The 20,840-nt window shown below is 50.1% G+C and overlaps 1 protein-coding gene across 1 annotated transcript in view; it reads right to left on the minus strand.

Annotated features, from left to right (window-relative positions):
- The window catches only part of Evc2 (EvC ciliary complex subunit 2), a 108,160-nt gene that overhangs the window by 60,671 nt on the left and 26,649 nt on the right, over positions 1–20,840 (minus strand). Inside the window, exon 10 of the mRNA XM_004624671.2 lies at positions 6,130–6,454. Within this exon, the coding sequence (XP_004624728.1) occupies positions 6,130–6,454 (325 nt within the window). The remainder of the gene's footprint in view (positions 1–6,129; positions 6,455–20,840) is intronic.

Here is a 20,840-nt window from a genome sequence, read left to right on the forward strand (position 1 = left end):
AGAGACAGGTTTGAAAGCCATACAGAGCAAAATAAAGGAGAATATGAAAGAAGACAGAGCTTTGGCAAACAGGAAGAAAACAGATGGAGGGAGAAGGGAGGGTCCAGAATGATTGCAAGGGGAGTGGGATTGTTAAGGTTGCATCAGATGTCCCACTAGAGCCTCATGGCCATGGGAAGGGCTCTGCAGAGGTGGCTGGATCTAGGGCGTGACGCTGCAGCCTACACAGTTTGCTCCTCGGAGCAGAGGTAGCGCTAACTCTGCTCTGCAGACCTGGTGCTTCAGGTCATCTTCACAGAGCAAAAGCCCGGGATGCACTACAGATGCCCAACAGAACGGGCCAACACGGTGTGTGCAGCGCAGGGACAGTGCCGCTGTGTAGTGCAGGGTGGCTGTCAGGCACAGTGGTCAGGGGCAGAGTGCCTGGGTCAGCGTCCCGCCTCCACTCGAGGACCTGGACTACATCCCTATGCCACTGTTTCCTCGCTGCCAAAGTGGAATTCTGCTCATACAGCATGACAAATGCCCTAAGTAAACGCAAGCTTCTAGCTTTGCATATTTTTGAGAGGGTTTAATAAAATTGAAATTAAAAAAAAAAAAAAAAAAAAAAAAACTGTTCATGCTGTGACCCAAAGGGAAAACAGGCAAGACACAGATGTGGACGGCATGAAACACACATGCTAATGCGGACGCACACGCGGACACATACGCAGCACGAGGCTGGGAGGGACGCAGGAATGTGCGGCAGTGGGCACCAGCCACAGCACGGACCCCGGCGACCCGCAGCAGGAGGGCGCTCAGTGCCCCAACGCACGGGTCGCGTTTCACTGGACTTTTCTTTTTTTCACATTTCTGACCTTCTAGGCTTCATTGGCAAACTTTTCTTTCTTTTTTTTTTTTTTTTTTTTTTGTGGAACCAGGGCTTGAACTCAGGCCCTTGCGCTTCTGGCAAGCACATATTCCACTGAGCCATCTCCCCAGCCCTGGCAAACTTTTCTGTAGAGAGTTGGATCAGTCTTCCAGCCTTTATGGACCACGGGAGGTCTCTCTCCCACTCTTCACTGGCTCTTGCTTGGTCCAGCTTCCGGTGGCTCCAAATTCTCTCAAGGTGATTGAGAGTCTCACGACTCTTTTAAAATGTAAACCTGTCCTCGGCGCTGGGTCACATGGAAACACCCTGCGCCGGCTGGGCTTGTGGACGCTCAGCGGCTAACTGCTCCTCTGCGCCCTGGAGCACGTACAAGCTACGCAGAGAAAAACCTTAACAAATTAGGAAAGGGAGAGGTGGTGGGACGGTTCAGGGCTGAGCCCGAAGGGTGCTCCCCGCACTCCCCCCAAGAGCCAGGCCTGCACTTGGCTGACTGGTGTGTCCCCAGGTGCCTCCCCTCTGAACCCGTGAGCTCAGCCTCATTTGGAAGAAAGGGCTTCACTCCGACGATGCTGTTATCTTGGGCTATGTGGATGGCCCGAGGCCTAATGGAACTGGGCAAGGCCTAGGTCCAACGGCAAGGGTCCCGCGGCAGAGGAGATAGGGCCCGGGAGAAAGGCCGTCTGAGCTGGAGCACAGGTGAGAGTGATGCGGCTTCAATCACCTTGAGAGAACTGGGAGCCACCGGAAGCGGGACCAAGCAAGGAAGAACCCTCTCCTCGGGACTCAGGCAGGGCGCAGCCCTGCCCAGTACATCCTGATGTGGGCCTCTGGCCTCCGGAGCTGGGACAAAGCTAGTGCCCGTTCCTTAAAGGCACCAATCAATGGTAATTTCTTCTGCCGGCCACAGGAAACTAATACCAACACCAAACAGTACCCAAAACAAGATCCCACTGTGGCAAGGCAGGGCCCAGCTGCAAGCAGACAGGTGGGGGACAGAGGAGGTCACCTCTGTTCTTTACTGCCCAGCCCATGTCTGACAGATGACCTCCTGTGATCCACGAACTGCCACCCTGATGAGAGATCACCAGCTTCTGGGAAGCCCCGTATTTGGCCGGCAAGAGGGACATAGATGCTGAGCTCAGAAACTTGCTCCTAAACAGCTGTCAGGCCTCTTTCCAAAGGCAGGGGTCCAAAAAGAACCCGCAGACTTATGGCACAGAGACTGAATGAGCCGTCTGTCCTGTGAGGAAATCAGGAGGCGGGTGTTGCAGTCGATGTACGCGTCAACTTGGGGGCTAGAAGCTTAACTAAGTGACGCAGCAGCCCACATCCTGGGATGTAGAGGGCGTGCTGTTGCCTCTAGGGTGTCGCTCGCTGTGTTTAGAAGGGTAACTAAGTGACTCGGGGGGAGCCAGGGTCCATACTCTGTACTCATCCTGAGCCTGTGCAAGCGGAGGGCTCGGAGAGACGGTGTGGGTGCCACGCCATCCCTGGGTGGGGGCAGCCTGCTTCCAACACAAGAGAGGAAGACGCTTGCTCTCCCCCCCCCACTTTTGTTCTTGCTGCTCCTGCCACCTTCTGCCACCTTGAACTGATACCCCGTGCCTGCCACCCCGTCAGGAAGCCAGCTGGTTACAGACCGAAACTCCACAAACTGAGCTACATAATCCTCGCCTGCCTTAATTTTGGGTGTGGGGTACTTTGTCTCAGCCAGGACAGAAAAACAACCAAGACACCAGGCTTGCCTGGCTCTGGCATTCCAGGGCCTCTCTGCTTTTCCCAAGGCAGTGATGGGCACCTCCTTCAAAAGACAGAACATTCTGTAGAGCCGGTTTGGTGCTCATGAGCTTCTTCCATCGTTTTTGTCATGGAAGCATCTCATTTCTCCACTAATTCTGAAAGACAGTTTTGTAGGATGGATCAGTCTGGGTTGGAAGTTGTGTTTTTTCAGGACTTGACATAATTCACTTCAAGCACTCCTTGACTTGAGGATTTATGTGGAGAAGTCTGCTGTGATTCTGATGGGCCTTCCTTTATAGGTGATTTGTTTCTTAACAGTTTTTAATATTCTGTCCGTGTACTTAATCTCTGGAATCTTATATGTCTTGGTGTAGATTTATTTTGGTCATGGCTAATTGGATTTCTATATGCCTCGCTTATAAAAATGTATGTCTAATTCATTTTCAATGCTTGGCTAGTTTTCTGCCATCACTTCTGTGAACCCGTTTTTTATGTCCTTTTGTGCTGACTCCTGCTTTTTCATCGACTCTGACCAGCCTTATGGTGTTCATTTCTTCATCATCTTGAAGTTGTTGGATTTTTTCTCATGGTCCCTTGCTAATTTTATTTTTTATTTTAAAGAGAATAAAAAACAGTAATACCTACGCAGAACTTGAAAACAAGATGAAAGGAAATGAACAATGGTTATCATACTGCATATTATAATTGCTCAGATTACTAGCTGTGGGCATTTAGAATTGATCAAACAATATAAACCCTAACTGTTCTTCCTTGCTAATTTTAAGAGATGTTTCTTTTCATTATCAATTACTGTGATATTATCTTCTAAGCCTGATATGCTGTCTTTACTTTCATTCATTCAATTTTACAAACCTTCAAAGGAATTTTTAATCCCCTGGATATCTATTTGAATCTGTTTCATGGATTCTGTTTCTTTCTTATGTCTGGCCAAAATTTTACTATGCCCCTCTATGTTTTGATCTATACTCCAGATTTTACTGAGCAAGTCCTTCATTACAGTCATATTCTCTCCGTCTGTCTGTCTGTCTGTCTGTCTGTCTGTCTCTCTCTCTCTCTCTCTCTCTCTCTCTCTCTCTCTCTCTCTCTCTCTCTTTAAAGGACTATTCCTGGCTCCATTTTCCCTATAGCCTCACACAGATGTGTTTTACTTCTGCTGCACCATTTCAAAATATTTAGGTGGATGTTTTCTGATTTCTTCTCTAATGTCTCCTGGATTTGTTCTAGGTAGGTTAGAGGCCTGGGGTTGCATTTTGCTTATTATTTTCTATTTTTAAACTTTTATTTTATGTATGGCTGTTTGTGTTTTTCTTATATTAGATAGCTCTATTGCTGGCATCAAGCCTTCTCTAGGAAGTGTCTGTTCCTCAGAGCTGCCTAGCTGGCTCTTGGTCTTTGTGTCTATCCCAAGATTCTAGCTCACCACTTTATTAAAGCTGGACAATTGCTATCTCTTTGGCTCAGCATTCAGTCCCCTGGTAATGGGCTACAGGCATGGTCATGACCCCAGACAATCACAGTGTTGTCATGCAAGGGTGAATAACTGATTACAGCAGGAAAGGCACGGCCCAGAAAGTGCCAAGCTGTGGCAGCTGCTGATTTGGCATTTCTAACCATAGGAGCAAGATCTATACCTACATGACAACATCCAAAATAAAGCATAAATTGAAAAAGATCAGATTCCCCCCCCCCAGAATAAATTAAAAGGCACAATCCAAAACTGGGCATCTTAGATCGATATACATTTCTCAGGTGAAATACAAATGGCAAATAAATATATCAAAAAAAAAAATTCAACCTCACTGTGGTTATTCAACACATGCAAATTAAAATAACGCTGAGATTCCATCTCACTCTAGAAAGAATGGGTACTATCAAGAAATCATCTAATAACAAATTCACGCTGGACTATGGGCGAAAAGGAATCCCGCAGCACTGTTGTTGGGAATGTGAATGGATACAACCAGTGGAAATCAGTGTGCAGAGTCCTCAAAAAGCTAGGCTCCAGGTCCCATTTGACCCAGCTATTCCCCTTCTTAGAATCTTCCCAAAAGAATTAAAAGCATCATACCACAGCAATGCATGCACACCCATGATTATAGGGCCACAGTTTGTAACAGCTAAATTTTGAAACACCCTAAATGTTCATCATCCAATGAATGGATAAAGAAAATGTGAGGGTTTTCTATATATATATATATAGTGGAGTATGACTCTGCCGTAAAGAAAGATGACCTTGAGCCATTTCTTTAGAGCTAAATGACATGCCTTTAGAGCTACATGGATGCACCTTGAGACCACACTCTCAAGTACATTAAATTAGATACATGTGAAAGTATCACACTGTCTCTCTGGTATGAGAAACTGAAAGTACAAATAAGAATCAAAATATATAGTAGCCATTTGAAATAGGCAGAGTGGTCCAAAAGCAAAGGGGAACTAGACAGAGGAGAAGGGGAGAACGATAAAATGGAAACAAAGCTTTGTAAACAAGGAGGGGAAAAGAGCAAAAGAGCAGAGGGGAAAAGAGCAGAATGGGAAAAAAGGACTCAAGGTACATCACGTACAGGTAAATGTTCCTTGTGATGAATGTGACTGCTGTATATCTCAATTGGGAAGGAAGGAAGGAAGACAGGCAGACAGACAGACACAGCTGCAGCTGCTCACTGGCCAGCACAGGCCAGCCGTGGGTACTTACTGCCCAGCACTCTCAGAACTGAGCATGCATGCTGAGCACCACCTGCAGCTGGGCCCTGGTGGCTGCTCGTTCTGTATTCCTTCTCCCAGCCCAACTGACAGGCACTGTCAGACTTTGATAGCTGCACCAGGCCTTCAAGATCAGAACTACAGAAAGTGGAGTCCAGTTTGTCTGACCCCAGATCTCTGGGGGTGAGAACTGTGGTTTAGCAGACTGTAGTCCCAGGACAGATCTGCATCCTGATGTCACCACCACCACCTGGGAGCCACTCCCTCTGCAAACAATGCTGTTCCACTCAGCCCAGGACCTCCCACAGCACCACAGGACACTCTCCATTGTAATACTGGTCATGTTTCCTTGGTGAAGATCCTTGGTTAGACTATTAAGTCTTGAACACAAGAACTATGTCACATTTTACTCAGTACCTACAGGGCCTACCCTAGAGGTCTGTGTGATCAATAAATGTTTGCTAAATAAATCCAGGATAGATGGATGGATGGATAGATGAATGGATGGATGGATGGATGGATGGATGAATGGATAGATGGATAGATGGATGGATGGATGGATGGATGGATGGATGGATGGATGGATGGATGGAAAGATAGATGAATGGATGGATGGATGGATGGGTGGATGGATAGATGAATGGATGGATAGGTGGATGGATGGATAGATGGATGGATAGATGAATGGATGGATGGATGGGTGGATAGATGGGTGGATGGACGGATGGGTGGATAGTTGTGTGCATGGATCTCAGAAGAAATGAGGCACCTGAATGCCTTTAGAGCTGCCTCACCCTCTCATTAACACGTTTCAGCAACTCTTCTGCCTCCTCCATGGCCGCCATCTCCTTCTGGTACTGGCTTTCTGTCTTCTTTCTTGCTTCCAGGTCACATTCAGCAGTCAGCGCCAACATCTTACGGTCATACTCTTCTCGCACCTCATTTTGTAACAACAGGAACTGTTTCGTCAAAACAGAAGCTATCCTCCTGTCCACCTGTGGGGAGAGGTGGCCTCCAGCGCTCAGACTTCTCAGCAGCAGGCCAACGATATCCTTGCTGATTTGGGTCCGACAAGCCTCCAGATCTGCATCCGCCCGACTCAGGGTTGCAATCTCCAACCTGGGAAGCACAGAGATCAAAAGGGCTCTATCGTATGAAGCCACAAGGGAGACCCGCGTCCCTCGACCTCCCACACTTGGCAGAGCAGGCTTTCCTTTTCTCCTTCCCTTCTTTCTCTCTTTTCCTCTCTCCCTTCTGCCCCCTCTACCTATTGAAGGCCAGTCACTGAATTAGCAGATTTTCACCCTACAAAGTAATTTTGTAAGGTAAGATGCCAGGAATGACAGGGACAGAACAAACAAGAGCTTTGTCAACAAGTCAACAATAACTAGGAGACCAAGAGAGAGCAGGAGGGCTAATATATTTGAAGGATTTAAAAATAAAATTTTAAGGGCCAGCGACATAGCTCAGCGGACTAAGCACTTGCTTATGTAAGCACAGGGGTCAGGGTTCAATCCCTGGCACCACAAACCACACCAGCCCTGCCCCTGGGCGAGCTGAGCCAGTGACGGAGTCTGGGCTTGGTGGGACACGCCTGTAATCCCAGCATTAGGGAAGCATAAATCAGGAGGATCACTATGAGTCCAAGCTGCATAGTGAGACTCTGCATAAAATTAATAAAGTTTTAGTTTCTTCCAGTGAAAAAGTAGTTTCCAGATATGACAGCTAAATGTAATGTTATATCCTGAATGAGATCCTAGAGCAGAAAAAAAGAGAACTGAACTAAAATCTAAAGCAATCGACACAAAGCCCGGACTTTCGGTAGTAACACTGTACGGACATTTGAGTCATGAGCTGTGACATGCACCAGTACTGTTTGGACCTAAAACGCCCCCCACACTCAGCCATCGATGAGTTCAGGGCTGGCTGTCTGCGAGGGGGTGGGCCCGACTGCAGGCCCCGGGTGTGGCTTCCTCACATGGGCAGGTCCTGTACGGCCCGTCCTCTCTCCGTGGCTGGCATCTCATTCTCTTTCCTCCCCCACACCCTCTGCCACGATGTTTCTGTCTTACAGCCAGCCGGCCACGGACTGAACCTCTGAAACAACAAGCCAGCTCTTCCTCATTTAAGTTGTGTACATCATATATTCTGCGCCAGTCCTGGGAAGCTGACGAATAAACGGGCCCTATTAATGTGAAATATTAATAACAGGGAAGCATGGATAAGGGATGCATGGGAGTTCTCTGTGATCATCTGAATTTTCCTCTAAATTCAACTCTGGTCCAAAAATAAAGTATACTTGCCAACAGTATGCGATATTACAACCACTGTTGGATTCATATCATCTTGTTTTTTGATATTTTTGTATCGTTTTTAATTGTTTTTATTATTTTTTTACTATCTTTAAAATAATTCCCGGGGCTGGTGAGATGGCTCAGTGGTCTAAAGCACCTACTTAGAACAAGCTAAGCAAAGCACAGGGACCACGGTTCAATCCCCCAGCACCACATGCCAGCCAGCCCCGCCCCCTGGGGGGCTGAGCTGGCCACACACACACACACACACACATAAATTTAAATAAATAAATAAATAAAATAAAACCAATTATAATCAATAGAAGTTAATAAAGATCAAAAGATGAAAAAATATACTTGAAAAATATTGATGAGATTCTCCACAGGGCCGCAGCATCTAAAGCAACTGTGGCAGAGGTGGCTGGACCCTGCACACTTGCAGTACACACCAGACTGTCCTCATAATAGGTGAGGCTTAGGGCGTCCTACTAGACTTCTATAAAAGCTAGAAAAAAACTGGTGTCCGTGAATTTTAAAGCCTGGAAAATAAGGAATATAGAAAAAGACTTCCTTTCCTGTGGCTCCACCATGGAACTACAATCCATGATGGCATTTTTTTTTTTTTTTTTTTTTTGGCAGAACCGGGGATTGAACTCAGGCCCTTGTACTTGCCAGGGAAGTGCTTATTCTACTGAGCCATCTTTCCAGGCTCTCATTTTGCTTTATTCTTTCAGTGTTTCTTTTCATGAATGAAGTTTCCATGAATGTACACTATTTGTATAGTTGTGTGTAGCACAACTATATCCTCCTTTTCCCAGTCAGCATGGCAACAGGCGTCTCTAAAACTCCTTCCTCTACAATGGCCGCAGGACAGCCTCCCACTGCTGCGTCACCGCCCCACCAGCCACTCCTCTACTGCACATTCAGGGTGCCTGCAGATTGCAAAATCGCAAACGACCATGAAGCACACATCATTATGCGGCGCTTTTGCTATTCCCAACAATTTCCTCTGTACAGAATCCCACAAATGGCCTCACAAGGGCAAAGAGGAGCACCATTTTAAGTCCATTAAAAGCCAAATTGCCTTCTGCAAGAGCCACCCAGTGAAGCATTAAATCCTTGCCTTATCCCACTGTCTACACAGCTAAAAAACTTCAATGATCTGATCAGAGAAAATGGCATCTACTTGTAAAAAATACAAGACTTCAAAGAAACTTTTACAGCAATTTTAAGCATTTAAGAGTGCCATAGTGTCTAAGTGCCTGCGTAGTACGCGCAGGACCCCGAGAGCCTCACGGCACCGGCCCGCCTCAGGCGCACTGAGCCAGCCACCAAGATCGGGCATGGTGGCGCACGCTTATGATCCCAGAGCTGGAGAGGCTGAAACAGGAGGACCACTCTGGGTCTGAGCTGCGTAGTGAGACCCTGTGCCAAACACATAAAAATTAAAAAATGAATAAATAAATGTGCTATACTATTTAAAAGTGATAATAGTATTACTCTAGCATTACCTGCTTTAAAAATAGTCCCTGCTCGTAGTTTATCTGCTTCTTTCGACGTGTTCTGGAGCACTTTAAAGCACACTGATCATCCTACCTGCAAACATCTCAGCGCGCATCTTTAACTGTCAGGGAGGGAGGGACAGAGGCAAGCAGGAAGACAGGCAGGTCGGCGCGGGGCAGACGCACGTGTCCGCACACCTCTTCGCCTAACCCTGCCGCTAGGAGGCTCAGAAAACAGCTGCCCGACATGCTCTGCGCCGGCACATGTTAAGTTAAAAGCACTTCAGAACCAAACACAAGCAGGTGCGAGATCAGCCGACCTTCGTGCTGTGTCTGAAGAGCAGCAGATAAAACTGTCACGTGAAATCAGGGCAGCAACCTCAATCATCAGCTGGGAAAACTGAGACCAGGAGAATTCTGTCCACACAGACATTGTTAAAATAATTCCCACCTTTCTTTAGAATCCCCACACCGTTTAGTTGCTTTTTAACACCTCGCTATTCTCCATCCAATTGGAACTTAATCTCCAAACCCACAAATACCCTCAGCTCCAGGCAGGGAGAGGAAGGTGGCAGTGCAGCCAAGGCTGCCCATCAGCTGACCCTGACGCAAGGCCAATAGCAAAGCTTTACAACGAGAGGAGGCAGAAGAGGTGTCGCGTCGCAGAAGGGTGAGAGGAAGGAGCCAGAGGGGGGGCAATGGCCAGCGGTGCGGGCAGAGCAGGGCCCCAGACACAGCCAGAAGCCAGCAGGCACAAGGAAGAGGGTCCCTGGAGGTGACACATGGCATCAGCCTGGAGAGGCCGCTTCAGACTGTAACTCCCAGAACTAGAAAACAAGACACCTGTGCTGTCCACGCCACCAAGCTCGTGGCATTTGTTAGTGAACAGGAGACTCACCTGGCCACTCCATCATCACTCCTTCCTCTGTCCATTTAACAACCTCCCGGGGCAACCCGGCGGCCGCTCTCAGGCTTCCTGCCCAAGCAGTGAACAGCCAAAGAACCTCAGGACAGGATCTGGCTTCCCCGAGAATAACGGGGAACCACCCTCCAAGTGCGGAGCAGGGCTTACAGTCTAAGCCGCTCAGCACAGTCCGCCAGGCCGAGGGCTCTACGGAACCGTTTCCATCTTTCCTTGCTCCCCCAGCATGGTGGGGCTGGAATGGCCACCGCCCACAACCTGCCCTTCCCCCAGCCTGGGAGGCCCACCCCAGAGCCCCCAAGGCAGGAAGCCTCCCTGTAAGCCAATTAAAATCCCACGCTATCGATGACGCTCTCTGCTGTCTATTTCTCAAATGGCCTCAGAGGAACAAATAAATGTGAAGAATTCAGCAACTGCATACAGGATGAGGTTCGCGGCAAAGAGCCAACTTTCTATCGCCCCCCCCCCCCCCGCATGGTATTTTTTAATTACAATGAAATATGACGGGCAAAAATATGATGTTTAAGGTTTTAAAAATTATCACAGTAAAAGACACCGCACCGTTGTGTCCCTGTAAGCCTTCCCGGTCACCTCAGCCCTGCTCATTCCACCGCCCCCGCCCCTTTCTGAAGCAACTCCGTAAGTCGTCTTCAGTTGTACTGTCACTGTTGTCTTCATGTTCTAATCAATTAAGAACATTTATATGTCACGGTCATTTTGACTTGGAGGGAGAGCCGGAAGTCACACTGCAGCAGACCCAGTGAGCTACAAGGACGCACCGCCACCCTGACAGAATCTGCTGCTGAAGCTCAGAAGTGACTCAGGACACCCAGGCAGCCATAACAGCGCCATGAAAGACATCCAGGAAAGAGGATTTCCGGAGTTGCTACAGGAAGCGGCAAGAACAACAGGATAAGTGTGAAGCGAGGAGGAGTGTTTTGAGGGGGTGTGACATCAATTTATCTTTTACTATAAGTTTTTGTTGTTGTTGTTGCTGGTTGGCTTTCACTTATTTTTTGGTGTCAGAGATCGAACCCAGGCCTTGCACTCGCCAGGCAGGCACTCATACCGCTGAGCTATCTCCCCAGCCGTTGAGACAAGGGCTCCCTTCGTAGTTCGGTTTGGGCCTAATCCTACCTTGTAGCCCTGTGTGGCCTCAAACTCGAAGCTCCTCCTGCCTCAGTCTCCTCAGTGTTGGAATTACGGGCGTGCGCCACACACCTGGGTATAGAAGTATAAATCCCCCCATGTGTTGGTGACACTCCAGACACATAAGTAAGTCCAACTTTCAAACACTCGTGTTGCAAACTTTCACAGATGTACTGCGTAAGACTCCCTTTGTCAGCTGACAAATGAATGTAATAATTCTCCCAGAATGAAATTCGTTCACAAGTTGGGGACTTACTCTATTTGTCCATCCCCACAAAAGTGCCTGTCGACACCATGAGGCAGACTATGACATTCTGAGCCACATGTGCTGGACTCTGATTCTCACTTTTTTTTTTTTTTTTTAATTTTAGGGAAAGGTCTATAGGGTATATTCAGGGTCTCACTACTAGATCGAACTTGTAGTGACCCGCCTGTGTACAGCCTCCCAAGAGCTGGGATTATAGGAGTGTGCCACCACACCCAGTCTCAATTGCCATCTCAGCGTGCCCCGGGGGCAGGGCCAGCACAGCAGGCCCAGGGATCAAACTCTGACCCCTGCACCTGCTTGCAGGCGCTTTAATCCACTGAGCTATTTGGCCGGCCCTTGATTCTTACTTTTTTTTTTTTTTTTTACTGTTTTAAAAACATACACAGTCAGCAGTATTCACATACTGCTTTCATGAGAGACATTTCTTTCTTTCTTTCTTTTTTTTTTTCCAGGTCATAAAAGTACCATCATGTCCCAGAATTTCAATGTCAAACCTATTTGCTCAGCACAGCTTTGTGCATATACGGACCGTACAGGGGCCGCCCCTTGTACGTGGCTGAATTCGCACAGGAGCTGGGGCCCTTGCCAGTACAGAGGCTGCTCTTCCTAGGTGTAGACCAGGAAGCTGGCGACAGACCTCCCACAGGGACATCCCTCTACAGCAAACAGCACAGCATAAATCGCCCAAGAGCTGATTAATACGCTGATTAGCTACTGATGCTAAAGAGGTGAGAGAGAATGACATTCATGTCTTTTCTCGCTCGGTTCATATAAAAATTAATCAAGTCCTTACTGAACGGTGAAAAAGCTGTCAGATTAAAACTAGGACAGGATTTGCTGCACAGGGAAGTTAATGTTCTTTTGAATGTAAAGGGGACGAATTAATCAACATGATCATTAACCCAGGGGGGATGTCTAAAAGCACAGCCTTTCTTACGTGTACATCTGGCATTTTCAAGTTGCTGGTGTAAGCAGAGTAAAGCTACGGATACGAACTCAGCAGCAGTGAGGCTGGAGTCCTCCTCACCCGAAGCCGACTTGCACAGACAGGGAATTTGGCAAGACTGCCCGTTGGGGCAGAGGTCAGGCTTACAGCCTGACCAAGTGAGGGCCTGAACAATGGAAATTTGGGGAAAGTATGTCCTGAAGATCTTCGCTTTCTAAGTTGTAACTGGAGGTTAATTAAGGGTACAAATCAATAATAAATAAATAAAGTTCGAAGCAGTGTAAGAAGCAACTTTTAAAAAATGAGTAATTAAGTAACAGATGCATGTGGTAAGACTTGTGACCCCTGAATGAACAGAAACAGGCTGCAAGATGCAGGCGCGGGCAGCAGTCTGTCCGCGGCATGCTCCTCAGGCTCTTAGGTTTGTGATTCGAAGTCACACTGGGCGCCTCCTCTCCAGGCACTGACCTGCTCCTTTGGGGACACACGCACAAGAATGTTCATTCCTGGGGTCCTGCTATGGCTGCCACCTCCAGGCTACTCCCTGGCCACACCAAGTGAGCTCAGGAACAGAGAAAGGACCGACAGCCTTCGCACTCCTGAGAAACGCCCTCCCTGGGTCCTTCCCAGCACAGCCAGTCCCGCTCCCAGCAGCTGATGTGACCTCGTTCTGCATGGAAGCCTAGGCTTGCATCGCTGCCCCCACTTAGCTTCCGATCTCAGCTTCACCCCACAGGCACAGGGTGGGCTCGGGGAGTCACTGACCTCACTGGGCCTCATTTCCCCGTAGGTGAAGTGACACCATCTCTCCCCTCATTGAGGGGATTAATAACAATGTACAGGCTTTGTTTGAAGATCTTCACATGTTATATGCATTTAATCTGCACATTAATTTTACAAGGAAGATGATAACCTGTTTTACACAGGTGAAGAAAGGAACCATGAAAAGCTCGAAGGCCCTTGCTCAAAGCCAGGTAACTGCTAAGTGGCAGACCTGGGGTCTGACCCGGTGCCCACAGGCAGCAGCAGCCTGGCTCCACCCTATGACCCGCTGTGTCACAGCAGCAGGACAAAGCCCAAGCTGGACAGCACTGCTCCTCACTGTCGCTGCTGTCGCGCCCAGAGCTCACTGGTACCGTCCTTTACAGCCGAGATGATAAAGGAACCCAAACACATGGGTGGGTGGGTCAACAGCGAGGGGACAGCCAGGTGGCTGGGCTGGGGGGTGGCGGGAAAGATGGATGGATGTAAGGAAGGCCAGCTGAGTAGGTGAAGGCAAGGACGAGGGGCAGAAAGAATGGAAAAAGGGAGGGAGGAGGGGAGAAAGGAGTGAGGAGGGCGGCTGGTGGGGAGGAAACCGGTGAACTGATGGACAGATGCACATCTGAGTAGACAAACTGTTTTGTCTTTTTTTTTTTTTTTTTTTTTTTTGGCAGAACCAGGGATAGAACTCAGGCCCTTGTGCTTGCCAGGGAAGTGCTTATTCCACTGAGCCATCTCCCCGGCTCCCTAATTCTTGTTTTGAAAGATAGACTGTGTTCCACTGGAGGAATCAAACTGAAGGATGGAAAACTTAAAGATGGCTTTAGAAATGAAAACCTTGGGCATCAGCTAGCTCACCTTTCCGCCAGCACTCAGATTCCCTCAGTTTCTTCCCTGCTAAGGGTCCCCCCACCCTCTGCTTGGCACACGTGTGGCCATGAGGGGCACTATGCCTCTCTAAGGGACGTGATCCCTATGGGTGACACACTGGCTGTGACCACGTGCACACTAACTCGATCCAGGCTGCGTGGCCCTGAGCAGGCACAGGGCCTCAGAAGCAAAGCCAAGGCTTGCTGTGTCCAAGGAAGCGGACAGGGGGTCACTGAACAGACTCCTCTGGCTGGTGCGGGCAGCATGGCCTGGCGGGTCAGAGACAGGTGCAGGGTCAGCGCCAGAGGTCCAGAAGGACATGGCGAGGGGTCGCGATGTGAGGACCAGGGAGGAGGCAAGGACAATCCGGGCTGGATGACATTGCAGTCCAAGGAGCCGCATGTGCCCAATCTCCTCAAGGGCATGAGGGAGGCCGTTCGTGCCCTGCAGCTCCACCTGCCCACCTGCCTGCCCTCTGAGCACACTGCCTGAGCATCCGCCCCATGCTGGCTGCAGCAGCTATCGTGGCCCAGAGCCTCTGAGGCAGGGATGGGAGGTACATAGGTGCCTTGCCTCCCATGGGGCCTGGAGCTGGGCTCATCTTAGTGATCCCCGGAATGCGGGCCTGCCTTGGAGGGCAGCCTAATTAAAAGCAAGGCATAAAGGCTCCCCCACCCCAGGCAGCCCCAGTGGCTGCTGCTGCCAAAGGAGGCCATGCCAGGACCAAGTCAGGCCACATCTCTGCGAGTGAGCTGGTGCCACAGCCTGGGCACAGAGTGAGAAATGTGCTGGGCTTCCTAGGTCTGTCAAGGAGACCCACTCTGGACCTCAACGCTTCCCTGTTAACTGCACAACTGAAGGTAACCCGTGCCACTCCATGTTGGGACAGTCCTTGTATATTATTGTTTGGGGGAATGGGAGGCTCTTGCATAACCTCCACACAGCATGAGGAAGCCCTGTGGTCAGAGGCCTCCCATTGAGCCCTGGCCAGCCTGGGCTTCACAGGGAAGCCGCCCTCAGGACAGAATCCACAGGGACAACCCAGAAGCAACCTTGTGATGCACCTCACTGAGCCAGCACCTCCGCCCCTCTTCCTGTCTTCTCATTCCTCCAGCTCTTCCTCAGTCTCTCCAGATTCATGGCCACATCCTTGAGTAGCAACCCCAGAGAATCTGGGGCCCTGGGGCCTCCAGATGTGGCCTCCTAGGAGAGTCGCTCACAGGCAGTGGAGGGAAGGAGATGGGCACGGGGTCTGAGGACGGGTCCTCCATGAGCCCCGCGGCCCAGTGTCTGCCCAGGGAGGAGCTGCAGACTGCAGAGCAATGGAGGCCACATGAGGCAGAGGCAGAGCTGGCGGGTCACCATCTAGCCATCACAGCCACCAGAGCTGGGAGGGGCTGGGACACTCGGCCCCAGCCTCCTGATACCCTGACTTGAGCTCAGGGAAACTGACTCAGGCTTCTGGGCCGAGGACAGTAGAAGAGAACAAGTCACAGCAAGTGACACAACAGCTGAAGGACACCCTCTGTCCTTCTCCGCCTGCCAAAACCACTGACATGCACAATGCTGTGCTGGTCTTGGGCCTAAGCTCACTCCGAGGTGAGGTACGCACTGTCCCCCCACTGTCACAGAAACCTGAGAAGCAGCTCTGGGCTCAAACCCTGCCTGAGTTCCTCCCGCCTGTGGAAGCCCACCAGGCCACCAGTGCTGCAGAGGGGAAGATGCCTCGTCCAGCCACAGGACCACAGCTGCATGCAGGTGCTCAGTGTGACAGCCATTCCTGTGCGCTTCTCTAGGGGACAGAAGGCTCACCCTGGACTGTGCCAGCCTTTCCTCCGTCCCTGTTCTCTGCTGTGGGCCCTCACCTCGTCCTTCACTGAGAAGTATCAGGTAGGCGTGTGCCACATGTCCCCCAGGCCACACGCCTGCCTGTACCACACAGCTTCCTGCCTTCCTAGCACAATGGACGCCAACTCCCCTCCTCTCCAGAACCACCTCCCACTCAGCGAGATTATCCCAGACACAGCCAGACATCCCCAGGGACTCCTGGGTGGCCTCTAAGGCCACACCACACCTGGAAAGATGCTGGGCTGTCTTCTAGATTGAGTGTCGCTGGCCCTTCTCCTTTCTTTGCCTGGTAATGTCTCAGCCTCTAAGTGAACAGCAAGGACTTTCAGAGAAGCCCACCACTTCCTGGTGGCACTGACCACACACGATTCCTGTGTGCCTGGCACTGCCTGAGGCCCTGGGAACAGACCTTGCGCAGGATGGAGAGCCCCTGCCCTCCTAGAGCTGCCTGCTGTTCAAGGAGAGCTGGAAGGCAGGCACCAACCTCACAGGTGCAGGCAGGCCACTGCAGCAGCCTGGAGGACGCAGAGTGGAAGCGGTTCTGCCAAGCACGGCGCTGAAGGATGCACAGCAGAGGCGGTGCTGCCAAGCGCGGCCTGGGGGGTTCTGTGGCCTCTCCTTACTGTGCCAGCTCCTGCCAGCCTGGCCTGCTCCTCTCTTAGATCCTCAATGCTCACAGCCCTCCCGGCCCCCGGAAAGGGGCAGTAGCAATTGAACCCATGGCCTTCACACTGAGCTACAGCCCAGCCCTTTGTATTTTTTGTTGCTCTTACATATTGAGACAAGGTGTCCTTATGTCACTAAGTTCCCTAGGCTGGCCTTGAACCAATGACCCCGCTGCCACAGCCTCCCAGCGGCCGGGGTCACAGGCTCACATCATGCACCACAGCCGCTGCTGATCCATGAGGTGCCCTTCGGTCCGGCACCTCTCCACCACCACCACCGCAGCCCACACAGCTATCGAGATGTGCAGTGTGGGTGCTGTGCTCACACGTGCTCCACTGGGAGAGCCCAGGGCTCCTGGCTACCACTAGCAGGCTAGCACCACCGCGGGGCTGAGCCCAGAATGAGGCTTGGCGAGGAGCCGCAATAAAATCACTGGGCGCGTGAGCAAGCAGCCCAGGGAAGGGCAGGGCGCAGGACGCCAGGCCAGCTGCGGCCCTTTCTCCGGCTCCAGGTCTTAGGCGGGAGGCCCACAACTGCTTCTCTGCAGAAGTTTGCAAGGAATAAGACAGTCACCGCACCCACAAGTGTGATCATCAGGTGCTACAAATGTGTACTAATAAAACATTTTAGAAGAGGGGTTGTAGCACCAACAAAAAACTCATGTAGCTGGCACATGAAGAGCTGCTTGAAACACGTATTTAAATATTTTTTTAAAATCCAACAATTTAGTCATGGCTGAGTTGACACCGGCAGCATCGCGATGGTGATCGGCGTCTCTCAGGTAACAAAGGAAACACACACAGGTCTGGGCTGCTTCTGGTTCTGATTCCCTCTGCCTTTCAAAAAAAATCGACTTTCTTTGACAATCCTAGCATTGTCAGCTATGTCTCTCAACAGAACGATGGCGTGGAGGGCTGCAGCTCTAGACCCACGTCCATCGCCCCCGTGTGACCCGAGGTGGAGCCAGCAGCCACGCTGAACCTCAGAGTCATGTTTAAATGTGGCAGCTGCTGTGGAAAATTAATAAAAATCACAGGTGTGAGGTTCCTGGGCGGCGCGAGGTTCCTGGGCGGCGCAAGGTTCCTGGGCGGCGCGAGGTTCCTGGGCGGCGCGAGGTTCCTGGGCGGCGCGAGGTTCCTGGGCGGCGCAAGGTTCCTGGGCGGCGCGAGGTTCCTGGGCGGCGCGAGGTTCCTGGGCGGCGCGAGGTTCCTGGGCGGCGTGAGGTTCGCGCCCAGAGCCCGGAGCCCAGAGTCCAGCTGGCTCCAGATTCGCTTCTGCGAGCTTCCAGACCCTGCAGCCCTGACAGGCCCGCCTCCCTCCTGGCTGGGGCATCTGTTGGGTCCCAGCCCCCTCCACCGGGACAACAGTCAGAGTCAGATAAAAATCGAGGCGAATAATCTTGCTTCCAAGCCTCTAGGTAGGAAGCTGCCTTTGAATAAATGACGTGGAGACCAAATCTCCAAGCGGCCAAGGAAATGCTAAATCTGTAGAGAAAACTACATCTGAAGAGAGAACAAAGGCACAGCTCCAGGGAGCTGGAAAGAAGCGACAAGCAGGTCACCTGATGGCATGTTTAGAATCCCAGCCAAACCTCGAGTAGGAATTACAAACAGGATCAGCGAGATGCTGGAGGAAAAGGCTATCTTTATTTGGGAGACTATCAGAGATTTCCCTGTGTACCGAGCCCTCACATTCGGAGTGATATTTTCTTTGTGGATTCTGCCACGCCCAACCATAAGTCAAACTAGAAAGATTAAAAGTAAATGACAATGCCGTGATTTAAAAAAAAAGAAAGACCAGTTGCCTGCAAGCAGCACCAGCCACAGTGTCTGACACTGAGTTGGCATTCGATAAATATCGAATGCTGGTGGAGGGGTGATGGGGACAACGGCGGTGAAAAGGAATAAACGGAGCTCTCGGGCGGAGCACCCTCGGGCTGTGCCTCATAATCAATGTTACGGGCTCTTCAGGCAAAATAAGAACTGCTCCTGCGGCGAAATAAATACAAAATCCGAGAGCCACTATGCAATTATAATAACGGAATCTTTGTCAACGTCAACATCCCTGGTTCACTCAAGCGCTATAACCAGCCAATGTCAGACCCTGCTTAAAATTCCATGAAAAGCAGGAATAAGGAAGATGGCTTACTCCATCACTTTTTAAAGCAAAAACAAACATGGGAGGACTAAGACTTTCCTATCTCAAAGTACCACTTAATCTGGTGGAGGGTTACCAAGTGCTGTGTATTTGCTAATTAAATGTCCTGGTGCTGAGTCCACAGTCAAGTCAACTTCACTCTAGCTGTCATTTTCCGGGCGGGGAGGGGGCACGGAGGGGCTGGAGGCGGGGCACAACCTATACCCAGGACACACTGCTGACTCCCTGTTCTTGTCGCATAGAAAACAAGTGACCTTTATGAGCCTCTGCCTGGCGCTGGGGAAGGGAGCAAGGTAGAAAATTGTAAATTGCTGCCTTTGGCATTCTGATTAAGGAATTAAGGAAACAAGAGAATCGGAGGGGCTGCACAAAGCTGAGAGACCCAAGCCACACAACCCTAAGAGCCGGACATGGACAAGCCAGGCGTGAGTCCTCCCATGCTGCAAGGTCCATCCTGCACTCGGCGGGCTCCAGGCCTGGGTCACAAAGGCACAGAGCAAGGAAGGAGGGAGGGGACCTCCTTTTCCACAGGAACAGACTCCTTCCCAGTGGGGCACCAGTCTGCTCTCAAAAGGGACATGAGGCAGACACAGCAAGGCTTTTCCACCAGCCCAGTAAGAGGGAACCTCTAAGAAGAAAGAGGTTTTCTAAGCCCTGCCTTGGGTCCATCCTTTTATCCCACAAGACTATTGCCCAGGTCCAGACTGACAGGATCCAGCAGCAGCTCAGTTTTGCTTCTAAGTTCTTCTATTTGCAGCACTGCTTTTGTTTTGAGAAATATTTATTAGTATACATCTGCTGTCCTTAACAATTACATTGTGGGGAGGGAGCTGTTCCCATGTTCTCAGGAAAGACTGAAAGAAGCGCCAAGTATTTTAACACTTCAGCGTTGGCTTGTGTGACGAAGCTCAGAGAAACCATGACCCTAAGGGTGCCTCTGCGTCAAGTGTCTTGCTTGTCACTGTCACGGAAGACAAGCACCACGTCCCAAGGAGGCGGGCTACGGACTCACGATCCAAGAGGAGAGGAGACAGGCTCGGAGCAAGGAGCCTTGTTAGATCTGCTGCATCCAGCCTAGTAGGTACTCTGCACTCACCACATGTGCAAAACTGGATAAACCTCTTAGTCCTGACTGAAGCACACGTTATTTAACTGTCACACACCTTAAGTAAGATGCCCTTCCAAGAGGACCGAGCTAAGCAGGGAATCCAAAAGCAACTACACATTTTTAGACATGACACAAATATACAGCATTATATTTAAAAGATAAGGCATTGTGGGTCATCAGCATTGCCATCAGTCTGAGGTCACAGAGACTACTCCCCAGGGGGTAGTGAGTGGGTGAAGGTAACCGTCCTGACCTAGAACCACAAAGGTTCCCTGTAACCAAGATCCAAATTCAAGGGCTGCCATGTGACTCTGTTATAATACTCAAGTGTCTAAGAAGAAAGCAAGGAAAATGAACAAGGAAAGAATCAATTACAGTCAAATAAGAATCCTGTCTTGCTGATACAAAGCCCAGCTTGGATGGCTCTTGTTATTGTATTAGTTTTGCCTCTAGCTGCCTGGAAGAAGACAGTAACATCCTAGTTCTTGAGGTGTCATCTCAATTATCATACACATTTTCTAAGACATAATAAAAAATATTCAGGCACAGCAGGAGGAAATAAAATACAGCAATTACTAAGAGCTACAAAAGATAACAGGCAGAAAAGAGGATCAGAAAACAACATTTTTATAGACTTTAAAATAATTATATTCCAGGGGCTGGGAAGATGGCTCAGTGGAATAAGCGCTTCCCTGGCAAGTGCAAGGGCCTGAGTTCAATGCCCAGTTCCACAAAAAAAAAAAAAAAAAAAAAAAAATTATGTTCCATATGTTGGCTGAAACAAAAGGTAAGAGACTCATAACAGACAACCGGAAACTGCAAAAAGGAAACATAGGAAGCAGTCGTCTGCAAATATTTGTCAGAAAGAAAGAAGGAAAGGCAGGATGGAGAGACCTTATCTAGTGATGCTAGTAAGCCCGACTCCTGCGCCTAGCAGGCAAGACCTCGGGCTGTGCGGCGCCCTCGGAGCCTGGGGTCTGCAGCTGCTCTGCCCAGCCTGAGCCCAAGCCCGC

Source organism: Octodon degus, unplaced genomic scaffold (assembly GCF_000260255.1).
Source record: "Octodon degus isolate 3935 unplaced genomic scaffold, OctDeg1.0 scaffold00006, whole genome shotgun sequence".
NCBI classification, from domain to species: Eukaryota; Metazoa; Chordata; class Mammalia; order Rodentia; family Octodontidae; genus Octodon; species Octodon degus.